Consider the following 12,218-nt stretch of genomic DNA (forward strand, 5'->3'; position numbering starts at 1 on the left):
AACCTTCTTCTTTAGGAATATCTGGAATCTGTACAAGACTTGGAGTCTGATAAAAGTAATTGGAGAACTATCAAGAAAGACTATCTGCTGGCCTATTGCAGCTTTCTTAAAGTGATGCTATCTTCTAGAGATGTTCAAGAATGCAGAGGCGCACTCAAAAGGTATAGTTTTACCTTTTCTGTATTTAAAGCAAAACAAAAAAACCTCTATGAATTGCATGTATTTTTCTAGGTCACAGAACATCTACCAGGCTTCAATTTCACTGTGTAACCAGTTTGTGGATGGGAGAGGAGACTCTCTGTTTTAGAATAAAGAAAGGTTCCTAATAGGCTTGAGCCCCAAGCTATAAGCCTTGTTTGAGTAGTCAGCACATAACCATGGGGAAGACCCAATATTATCTTGGGTCAATTACCTTTTTGCCATTCAGTAAGAGAATGTTCTGTACCTCAGCAACTATCTCATTAAAATTTCCCAGATGCTTGTATATCAGCTTTGTCCTGGTCAAGTTAACACAACACATGTTGAAATAATGAAGAATTTTAGGCATATAATATAATTGGAAGGGAGGAAGCTGCCTGCAGTAAGAACATTCACCTTCAGAGAAAACTGGATAGTGTTTCAGGGCTAGCTGGTTTCAAGGCGTACCATCTGTGTCACAGCTGAAGTAGTACAAAACAATGTTTGTAGCCAATTTGTTGGTGAAGAGCCATGTTCCCTTAGATCTACCTTCTCTTCTTTCTTTTACCTTCTCTGGAGATATTCAAGACCCATCTGGACGCCTACCTGTGCAATTTGCTTGAGGGAACCTGCTTTGGCAGGGGGGTTGGGCTCAATGATCTCTCGGGGTCCCTTCCAACCCCTACAATTCTGTGATTCCCTTTGTCACTAACTTCTATTGACATAGCTTTGTTTCTCGCTTAAGTGACGATTGTTACCTTTTTTAAAACAATGTTCTTCAGTCTGCTCTTCTTGAATGAGTATATGAAGCAATACAGGCAATGGTTGAGGAATAGGTAATGTCCAAATATGTCCCCCCCCGAACATTGACCATAAACGTGTGGTTGTTCTTCTAACATTTCGTTAGAGTCCTTCAGGGTACCTAGATCTGAAGCACTTCTAGATCATGGCAACGCTAACAGCTATTATAGTTTTGTCAGGTTACTGAAAGTGTTGACTGTTTATTGGAAAGCCACTCCTGAGTGGAGACTATTTACTGGCCTGCAGCTATTCAGATTGCTGCGGTACCTCTTATTTGGAAGAACCAGTCTAACTGTATTTTGGTCTGTCCTTTTGGTAAGTGAAGTGAATTTTACTTCAATAAACAAAGTTGAGAGCTTTGGGAGTTTGAGACGGTTATTCTGCCTTCTAGTTGACTCATCAAGTTACTTGATTCACAGTTAAATAACGTTGTCCCCAAACGTGCTATAGCTTTTACCAGGACTTTGCTCAGAATGAGTCTTTTCTACATTTTAGTCTTGATGGTGTGCTTCACTCAGTGAAAACCTATGTGAGTGGGACTGACGAGTTGTCTCATACCTTCATCGAAGTGAAAGGACAGTTATACATGCATGCTGGAACTTTGCTACTGAAAATGGCTCAGCACAGTGAGGCACAGTGGAAAGAGGCGTGTGAACTGGCAGCACTGTGTTACATGATAAGTTTCCAGGTAAGTTGTTTTTCAGTGTATGCCTTTAGTTGATGCAGTTCTTGGAATGCTCTGTTAAACATTTGTATTCTGAAAATTAACTAGTGTTTGTAAGACTCCCTCCTCACCAAATCTTATTATTCCACAATTCTTTAAAAGATTTCAAATGGCATCACTAGAATAAAAGTGTATCATCAACTGCTTTTCTTGTCAAAAGTAAATTGACTCTTAAAGGCTAATGAGTGTATTTCCCACAGTCTGTTCTTTTCTGCAATACAGCTGAAAACATAATGAATAGTAAATTTATTGGTGTAGGGAGGGAAGAGGATGAACTGAGTAACTCCCTTATTCTTGCGTAGACAGCAGAACTAAAAAGGTGTGCTATTGTGTGCTATTTGCAAAAGATACAGTTGCCCACCTCATATTTTTCAAGGGATGTGTTATATAGTACCTTCAGAATTGATGCTCTTTTTCTTAAGTTTTCTTGTGCTTGTTTCCTAATTTTTGAGACTAATTTAAGTGATCTGCTTTGTATAGTAAAGAAGCTATAACAATTCTTCACCAGGTTCCTAAACCAAAGTCAAACCTAATAAAAGAGGAGCATACTGGACAAGATACCCTGGAAATGTTGGCCTGTGATCGGAAAAGCCAGTCTGGTAATGAAAAATAATTAAAATCCCTTAGTTACGTTTCAGTCTTATGAATAGCTACTTTAAGAATCAAGTAACTCTTGTTAAAGAATACACTTTGTGTCTTGAAATGCAATAATACTCTCTGGATTCTGACTCCATATGAAATGCAAAACAGTAGTTTGATCCTGACATCTAATGTTTTCTTCCTCCTCTTCAGCATGGTGGTAGACTTCATTCTTTCTTTTCAAGTGAGCTTTTTCTTCTTTTTATCTCAAGGACACTGAGGTAGAATTGAACTTTTTAGCATTTCCTAATCTGAAAATGCTTTCTGCCTGCTGATTCTATTTTACAAGTTTACAAGTATTGTTAGCCCAAGCATAAAATACTATTGTTGCTCCATCCTTTCCATTCCCTTATTTGTTCATCAGGTTTGCTGTTTCTGTTGCTAAGCTTAGGCAGGCTTTCAATCTACATGCTCTATAGCCCCTAGATGAAAACAAACAAGAAAAAACAACAGAACAGTAAACATCAGGTTGAATTGTTCCAGAATGGATTTTGATAAGATCAACTCCAACTTGTATTACAGCTGCTTATTTTTGAATACAGTTGCAATGCCCCTAGAACAATAATTTAAAAAAAAAAAGTCTTTGTAAATCCAGTTGTCCAGGAAAACAAATGCCTTGGGACTGGTGTCGCTAAAGGCTTGGAAAGCCTATGTGCTGAAACACTGACCTAATTACAGGGAGAATATAACTTACCAATTTGTGGGTTTCATAAGGGGAAATCTTGATTCTCAGCCTTCCGTAGCAAGAACAGCCCACTGTATCAAATACTACTTTCCTTGATTAAGTTCACTGTTTATCTATGTGAAGTGATATTTTTGTCTTCTAGGTCATATGCTGCTGAAATTGAGCCATGGCAAAGAAGACTTCCTGAAAGAGGTTGTGGAATCTTTTGCAAACAAAAGCGGTTCATCTGTGCTGTTTGGTTGTCTCTTTGAGAATGGAGCTTCCAGAGAGAGGTCTTTCCTTGGTACGGATGATATTGGAAATGTCAGTATGCAAGCACCAGTGCAAGAGGAACTTCATAAATACGATCTTGGTAAGAGGTGTTACTTTCTGAAACTCAGCATAAACATGACTGTCTGTACCAGAGAGTCTTCTAGAAATACTTCATATTGCAGTAAGAGACAGCCATACTAGCTGTTCAGTGTTGCCCTAATTACTCCAAAAGAGTGATACGTAAGGAGTTTCAATTTATGCTGTAACATGTTGCTGAGAAGCAGTATTGTTATGCCTGGTTCTTAAGAATTTGTCACATACTTCCCTACTTCTATCCTTTCTGTGTTTTCTAGTCTGTTCTGATCCATTTTCATTTGCTGCTGCCTGTTTAGTTCTTTGTGTTTGTACATCGATAAGTGTCAATGGGAAGGCAGGTCTCTCTTCCTATGTAACCTATGAATACAGGTTACGGGCACAAAAATAAGGTAACTTTAGGAAGAATTGCAAACTAGTAAAAACTTCTTACTTTTGAACTTGACTTGATGATGAAGTCTGGCTTTGAATTTTGGTGTAACAAGGTTAGAGTACTAGTAGTTTTTTTACCTAGCTGATAATTTTTAGAAACTTTTAGGCTGTTAAATCTTTTCTGTGTACTACCTAACTCTCTGTTAAGTAATTTTAGACAATAAGGCTTACAGTCCTTTATCTTAAATAGCTAAAATAAAGCTTATACTACCACAACCTCTCATAAGCAGTTTATTTGTAGTGTTTTTTGTTATGTATTTTAAAACAACGAAGGTCTGTGCATGTTGCATGCAGGCTAAAGATTTTCCCTGTTAAAGAAATAAGTGCAAAAACATAATTGCAAAAAAAAGTCTGGCTTTAAGTTAGAAATTAAGTGTTCAAGCTATTTTAACATTTAACATTGCTGAAGATAGAGATTTCACGAGCATTACAGAACTAGAAAAGCTGCAGTACTTCTGTTTAATGCATTAGTTTAACCTGCTGCCTCAAAATGAAGAGTTTAAAATTTAAAATTCTTATGTACTTCAGTGGAAATGTTATCTCCATTCTTTGCTTTGACAGAAAAGCTAAAGTATTAATACATTTGGCTTGTGCACTCCTATGAAGTAGATGCTGCTTCTTCGAAAGCTATTTATATAATATAAATAGATGCCAAAATCACTTCAAGAATGCTACATCTTACTTTTAAAATGCTTATTTCCAACTTAGATGGAGGCAAAAAGATGGGAAGAGATTGCTAGGAAGCTCCTTCAGTGTGATATATATACTAAAACTCTACTTTTCATATAACGAAACCCGGCTTCGATCAGATGTTAGTCTTCCTAACTAGGATGCAGATATTAACTTCCTACAACTTTGTTTTTGCATAGGTGCTGTTCGAATGCACCGTGGTAGTCTCCAGCACCTCGTGTGGCTTTGTTTGCAGTGGATCTTAATGTCAGTGTTACCCCCAGTGCGCAGATGGCTAAAACAACTTTTTCACTTGCCCCAAGAAACATCAAGACTAGAGACAGATGCTCCTGAATCCATTTGCCTGTTAGACCTTGAAGTAAGTAAATTTTCCATGTTCTTAAATGTACTATACAATTTAAGAGTTTTGGTATCTAATACTTTTTATTTATTTATCTTTTATTTTTACAAAAACAGGTATTTCTGCTTGGAGTGGTATTCACTAGCAACTTAGAATTGCAAGAGAAGTTTAACGCTCACTACAGTGCACATCAGCCTCAGTTCTTACCATTGGCAGTGTGCAAGCAGCTCTATACTGAAAAGCAAAGAGCCTGGTGGGATGCCGTTCGTACTATTACGCACAGAAAAATAATGTAAGGCTTTTTAAGTTTGGAAATATTCGAAACGAGTTTTTAGTAGCTTCTGCAAGGGTGTCATGAATTGATCCCCATAGATTGTGTGTAAAATTCATTTTTCTTGATGTATTTTGGACATTGAAGTCTTACTGCTGGAGGGGCTTGAGACACTTAAGAACTTTCTAAAAATGGGGTTTTCATTTCTAATAATGCATTTTTAAGCTAGATGTAGGTTAGGACTAAAAAAGATGAAAAAAAAAAAGAATACTAACTGTGGAATATTTCTTCTGATATGTAGGCCAGAAACATCAGTAAAACCGAGGCTTGTAGTACAGCATGGAATAAGTACTCTGCGAGCACTGGATAAACATGGCCTTCAACCTGCCTTAATTATATACTGGGCAAAAACACTGCAAAAAACCGTAAGCTAAAATTATTTTAAAATATGTATAATCTGATGTTTTTTCTCTTATTTTGTGAACTAAACAGTAGATAAAATCAGATGAGAGAACTGTGGTTAATTTTGCCAGATAAGTTACTTGCTATAGTCGCCCTAGTGAGTTCTCTATCCCTCACTACTCTCTTAATGCTACTTTTAACTGTAGTGGTATTTTCTACCTGTATGTTACATAGCTCTGTAGAGAGGTCGCCTGAGGTTTGTCACAAGTATTAGAGAAGATACTAATTGCTTCAGAGAACAATATGTATGAATAGCAGTGGGTTTGAATTTGTTGAGATGACCTGCTTTTATTCCCTTTTCTTCAACAGGGTATTAGCCTTAACTCCTTTTATGACCAGAAGGAATACATTGGACGAAGTGTTTACTACTGGAAGAGAGTCTTGATTATGCTGGAAGTAGTCAAAAAGAAGAGAAGTATTCCTGAACCTACTGATCCTCTCTTCAAACATTTCCGTAGACTTGACATCCAGGTACAGATTGATTAATCTAAAATTGAAGTAAGAGGGATTATATCACAAAAATTTATTGTGTGTGTGTATGTTGGTTGGGGTTTTCTTGCATTCTACGGCTCTATGGTGTTACTAATATAATATCATTAACAGTGATACTTGGTAGTAACTGCATGTCTGATTAAAGGCAGGGGAATCTCTCCTTATAACTTTATTTTTAATTTTAAAACTCTATTTGATTGGAAGACACTGAACTCCCTTACTACCAACTTTCTTTAAAAAGTGTTTTCCTTGTATTACAGGAATAAAAAATTAGTAATATCATTAACCTCCGCCTGCCTGATTATTTAGTGGCGTTCACATGCACTTTCTGTTCCAAGTATCGAGTTAAGTATGACTCGTCTTTTGCTTTGTAGGTCTCGCAGGTTACAGTCTATGAAGAAGAGGCACGTATAGCATTTGCAACATTGGATGCAGTTGATGGCAGAACTGATGATGCTTTGTTAGCATTTGAAGCTATTAAGAATGTCGTTTCATACTGGAATCTTGCTATAGTAAGTTCATAAATTTCATTACCCGCAAATGCGTTTTCTTCACTTGTTTTCTTCACTTGCATTCTGACTGATTCTAATTAATGTGCATATTGTTAGATCTTCCAAAGAAAGGCAGAGGAGATTGAGAATGATGCCATGATGCTAGAAGAACAAGAAGAACACAAAGTCTATCTTTTTAAAAGCAAGCATTATCTAATGAAGATCTTAGACGAAAGCTCCTCTGATGTGTCAGTAACTGAGAAAGTAAGTAATTCTTGCTTAAAAGCTTGTTTCGAGAGATGCATTGGTTTATGTTACTATTTTAAAATGAAACCATTTGCATTCAAGTCAGATTTTTTAGACCAGACTTTACTTAAAGGCAAGCTAAACTTATTTTTTCCCACATGACAAATAACCTGCATAACTCTAGTGGGCTAGTACATTCTGGGAAACTTCTGTAAGATACCAGATCGTGCAGTGTTCTGACTACTCTGTGGTTGACAGCTTCTTTGCCAACAAATAGCTTTTGCCCATTATTTTCTTACAGAGGTTAACAGTTTCCAAATAAAATTTAAAGCTTACATGAATTGTTCTCCTACATTAACTTTGATTTGGAGCTTTGCTGAAAAAACAGTATTTCTGATCAGAACGTAGTCTCCTTCTCTGAGGAAGAATGCAATCATGACTTGCATTTCCAATAACTTTCTAGCTGCCGGTATCTGTTGAAACTGTGAGGGAAATGTTGGACGCAGTGATTCAGGAACTCGGAGAGAATGATGAAGAGGCAAGTCTTGCCTTCGGAAATGACCTGTCACCAGCTGTAGATTCAGAAGTGAAATATTCCACTTCACTGTCTAATAACTTCTCTGTCTCACCATCTAAGAGCTACAAGGTACATTAGCCAGTTATTATTTTAGGGAAGTGTTATGTTTGAATAAAAATTCAATAGGTTAAATGAACTTTTCTTCTGCTCCCCAGTTTTCTCCTAAAAATCCCCCTCAGTGGGCAGAAGATCACAGATCTATACTTCAAATGATCTGTCAGCAAGTGGAAGCTTTAAAGGTAAACGACTTTGTAAAGTTAAACAATTTTGTCACCATGTTCAATGCAGATCAGCTCATCTTGTTGTTATAGTAAGGACTCTGATCCTAGCCTAGCAAGCTAACATTAGTTCATGCTACCACATAACTCAGTGAAAATATCTTTGTAAACATCTACCTAAAATGAGTGCAAGAGTAAAACTTGTTGCCTAAAAACCCCAATTCAGGACTCAGGCAGGGGTATGGAGGCAACCCTTCCAAGGACTGTGTGTGCAGAAAGAGTTCTGCTATCATCAGCTTGGGTATCATCCAGTTGGTTCTGGGACTTTTATTTCTGGCTTTAGAAAACACTCCCAGCATGCTGTATAGCATGAACAGATCTTGGATTATTCCAACAGCCACCTCTTGATTTTTTTTTCAGAGTTTGAACATGATTGTAATTAGGGTAGGTATCGCTCCTTATGCTTTCTTCTACAAATACCAGTGTTATACACTTACATTCTCTTAATTGAAACACTGTCTTAATAGAATGAGATGCAAAAAATGAAACACAACAATTCCAACTCGAATGTATCATCTCGTTGGCCTGGTGAAATCTATGGAACAGATATTTTGTCAGAGAGCTATCAGAGAGCACAAAATCTTCATGAAGCTCCATTAACAGGTAAGTTGTTGCTGAAATCTTAATTAAACACTTAGCTAAACTGAGGTAGACTCGTTAAAATATTGCAGAAATATTTTAAGGTTCATAACTAAAACTGATCTCGGGAAAATCCATTCAAAACTACAAAAAAGGATATAAACTCTTCTGGTGTTCATTTTCAGTTGCTACTACTGGCCCATCTGTTTACTATAGCCAGTCACCTGCCTATAACTCTCAGTATCTTCTCAGAACTGCTGCGACCAATGTAACACCAACAAAGGTAAGGATGAATGTATCCGTTCAATCTGTTCCTACTGGTCTATAGAAAAGAGTGATTTTGATTCTTGTCTTGAATGACTGCTTGTAGTTGAAAGTTACTGCATTCCACAGATAGCATTTGTTAAAATGGAGGTAGCTGATGGTTGATCTTTCTGCTTTTTCTTTGTAATGTGGGGATCAGGCAGAGCGGCCAGCAAAACTGGTCTGTAAATGTGTTAGTGCGTGTCCCCTACTGGGTATGTGTGATGGCACTTAATTTTTTTCCCAAAAGTAGTATAGGAAAGGAGAATTTTGCTTATCAAAAAAAAAGAGCCTCAAAAACACCAAAGAGCCCATTCATATTTTGCTCCTCTTCAGTGCTTGTTTTCAGATGCCATTCAAGATTTAAAATAATCAGTTTAAGGCAATCTCATAAGTTAAAGTCTAAACTAACTTTAAAACACGCACTGTTTTTAAGAGTGCATGTCTGCGTGGGCTCTAGCATAGTAATACCTTGTTCTGTCACCATAACAAGAAAAGTAATTGCCTTCCGCTATTTCTTTAGGCACCTGTCTATGGCATGAACAGACTTGCACCTCAGCAACATATATATGCTTATCAACAAACAATCCATACACCACCTCTGCAAAACACTTCTGCTTGTGTGTTTCCCCAAGACCTATATGGCACATCTTTGCGTTTTGATGGTCCTGGGATCATTTCTCCTCGTGGGGCTGGTGATTACTATAATTACAGTGTTCCACAGGCAAGCACAAATCCACAGCTACCTGGACCTGGCTATTTCACAAAGCCTTCAGTCACACCAACAGCTTTAAAATCTGCAGAATCAAAAATGATAGAATTTCCAAAATCTAAATTTGGACAGCCAGGAACAGTAGAAGGGTCAAAAACACGTCTGCCAACACCAGCACAGTCAAGTCAACCAACAACTTTTAAATTCAACACTAACTTCAAGTCTAATGATGGAGACTTTACCTTTTCTTCTCCTCAAGCTACAACACAGCCTGCTAATGCAGTTTTTAACAGCAGTGAAAGCCTTTTGGGTCTTCTGACATCTGATAAACCTTTACAAGATGATAGATACGCTGAGCAAAAACCAGTTAACAGCCACCCAACTGGTCAAAGAAATGTATTCAACTTCGGTAATAAACATATTTCAGGCATCCCTTTTACAGAAGGCATGGCACAGAATGCACGTAAAAACTTGGCTTTTGAGAGGAGTGATATGTTTAGTTTCCAAGAACCAAGCAAGTCTTTATTTATGACTTCAACTTCTGATTTGGCCAATAAAAGTCATGAAACAGAGGGAGGAAGCACCCTCGGAGATGAGAATGATGATGGTCCTCATTTTGATCCAGTGGTGCCCCTTCCTGACAAGATTGAAGTAAAGACAGGTGAGGAAGATGAAGAAGAATTCTTCTGTAACAGAGCCAAACTGTTCCGTTTTGATGCAGAATCTAAGGAATGGAAAGAAAGGGGTATTGGAAATGTGAAAATACTGAAGCATAAAGTATCTGGCAAATTCCGTCTCTTAATGAGACGGGACCAAGTACTGAAAATCTGTGCAAATCACTACATAAATACTGATATGAAATTAACTCCAAATGCTGGATCGGACAGGTCATTTGTATGGCATGCTTTGGATTATGCAGACGAGTTGCCAAAACCAGAACAGCTTGCAATTCGGTTTAAAACACCAGAGGAAGCAATGCTTTTCAAAAGTAAGTTTGAGGAGTCACAGAACATCCTAAAAACCCTAGGATCAAATGTTGACACATCTGTGGCTCAGACTAGTGAGACTACTGCAAAAGAAACGACAAGTCAGGATATCAAGAAGTCTAATGGATCGACCTCAGGGACCCTGAACTCTGTATTTCAGTTTCCAGAAGATGGAGTGACCAGTGAACCTGGTAACAAAGTCAGTCTTAAATCTGTTCCAACTGCATCTGCCCTTCCAACTTTCTCATTCAGAAAGGAAGCTCAGGAAACCTTTTCTTCTGGTGGGTTTGGACAGTCACTCCTGAAGAAGGATCAATGGGAATGTAAGGTATGCTTAGTTCCAAATGAAGCAACTGCAAAGAATTGTGTATCGTGCCAAAGCCCAAATGCAGATGCGTGGCAAACACATGGCACCCCATCAACTGAATCTGCTCCAAGTTTCAAAGCCACCGGTAACACTGTGCAGGACAAACTTGGATCTGCCTTTGCTAAAAAGGAAGGTCAGTTGGATGGCAGCATCCGTTCTGTGAGAAATGAACCTGTTGCCTCCCAGAATCCAAGCAAAATGAATACAGAAGCATCTCCTCAAGTTTCTTTTAAATTTGTATTAGATGCTCCAAAAACCATTCGAAATGACTTAGGAACTCCTTTTTCTAAAAAAGGTCAGTGGGACTGCTCTGTAGGCCTAGTCCAAAATGAATCCAATGATGAAAACTCTCATTCTTGCCAGAATCCTAAATCACAAAGTCAACCAAATGTGCCTGTGTCTACTGCTCAGGCACTTCCTGCTACCAGCTTCAGTTCTGTTGCTGATGCAACTGCAACTAAGCCACAGAAGAATACATTTGCGGAGCTTTTTGCTAAAAAGGAAGGTCAGTGGGATTGTAATACTTGTTTTGTAAGGAATGAAGGTTCTTCACCAGCCTGTGTAGCTTGTCAAACACCAAATCCATCTGGTAATTCTGTTAGTGATGCTTCATCAACATCTACTTCTGATTTGAAAAGTAAATTATCTGAACCTGCCAAAGGACAACTAGGAACAGGTTTTAAGTGTGATTTCTTAGGAAAAGGCTTTAAGTTAGGTCATGCCGAGCAAGGCAAGACACCAGCATTTACGTTTCAAATTCCTGCTGATTCTGAAGTGAAGTCTGCAAAGGAAGGATTTAACTTTTCCATGTCAGTGCCTCCAAGTGGATTTAAATTTACCATACAGGAACCTAGCAAAAATGCCACTAAGAAAGATGATCCATCCAAAGAGTGTGCAGCTGGCTTCTTAAAAAATGATGATGAAAACTTTGCAGATGGAGAACGGAAAGTCGAGCTTCTAGCTGTGCGATTCAAACAGCAAGACGTGGCAGACTCATTTAAGCAGATTTTTGATGAAGCAAAGAATGCCCAAGAGAAAGGAACACTGATAACACCTCTTTATTCTCGTGCCAATACACCAAAAGAATCTCCATGTGGCAAAAATGCTGTAGCTGTACTGGAAGAAACTACTAGAGAAAGAACCGACCTCAGCCATGGCGATGATACTTCTGAGGTAACTGCAGAGGCCTCAGAGGTGTCGAGCACATCTGAAACGCCGACAAAAACAGTGGTTTCTCCTCCGAAGTTCGTATTCGGATCTGAATCTGTCAAGAGCATTTTCAGTAATGAAAAGTCAAAGACATTCACATTTGGAAATACTTCGGCCACTGGTTCTCTCTTTGGGTTCAGCTTTAATTCTCCAAGAAAAGGCGAAGGCAATATTCCAGCATCGCAGAAGGAAGTAGCTGGACCAAGAAGCTCCAGTGCACTGCAGAAGTCTCAAGACAGCAAGGCATGCAACTTGGCTACTTCGACACATGATGGGCCCGCCAACTTCTCATTTAGAATTGTGGAAAAAGGTGAGCGTCCTTTGAACTAATAATTTTTTTCAGCTATGCAACTTACTAAGCAGTCATCTCTTAATGCTACTCACATAACTTTTTTTGTCTCAATAATATATC

General features: G+C 38.2%; 1 protein-coding gene across 1 annotated transcript in view; it reads left to right on the plus strand.

Moving 5' to 3' along the window:
• Positions 1 to 12,218, plus strand: part of LOC310901425 (E3 SUMO-protein ligase RanBP2-like) — a gene marked incomplete at its 3' end in the record, with an annotated part of 66,453 nt that overhangs the window by 5,675 nt on the left and 48,560 nt on the right. Inside the window, exons 6-20 of the mRNA XM_083840947.1 lie at positions 16 to 161; positions 1,474 to 1,666; positions 2,211 to 2,301; positions 3,169 to 3,378; positions 4,673 to 4,851; positions 4,950 to 5,125; positions 5,406 to 5,529; positions 5,876 to 6,037; positions 6,433 to 6,570; positions 6,667 to 6,813; positions 7,259 to 7,441; positions 7,528 to 7,611; positions 8,118 to 8,253; positions 8,415 to 8,512; positions 9,056 to 12,116. Coding sequence (XP_083697073.1) covers positions 16 to 161; positions 1,474 to 1,666; positions 2,211 to 2,301; positions 3,169 to 3,378; positions 4,673 to 4,851; positions 4,950 to 5,125; positions 5,406 to 5,529; positions 5,876 to 6,037; positions 6,433 to 6,570; positions 6,667 to 6,813; positions 7,259 to 7,441; positions 7,528 to 7,611; positions 8,118 to 8,253; positions 8,415 to 8,512; positions 9,056 to 12,116 — 5,128 coding nt within the window. The remainder of the gene's footprint in view (positions 1 to 15; positions 162 to 1,473; positions 1,667 to 2,210; positions 2,302 to 3,168; positions 3,379 to 4,672; positions 4,852 to 4,949; positions 5,126 to 5,405; positions 5,530 to 5,875; positions 6,038 to 6,432; positions 6,571 to 6,666; positions 6,814 to 7,258; positions 7,442 to 7,527; positions 7,612 to 8,117; positions 8,254 to 8,414; positions 8,513 to 9,055; positions 12,117 to 12,218) is intronic.

This window comes from Anser anser (genome assembly GCF_964211835.1).
Source record: "Anser anser genome assembly, chromosome: 1".
In the NCBI taxonomy this organism is placed as follows: Eukaryota; Metazoa; Chordata; class Aves; order Anseriformes; family Anatidae; genus Anser; species Anser anser.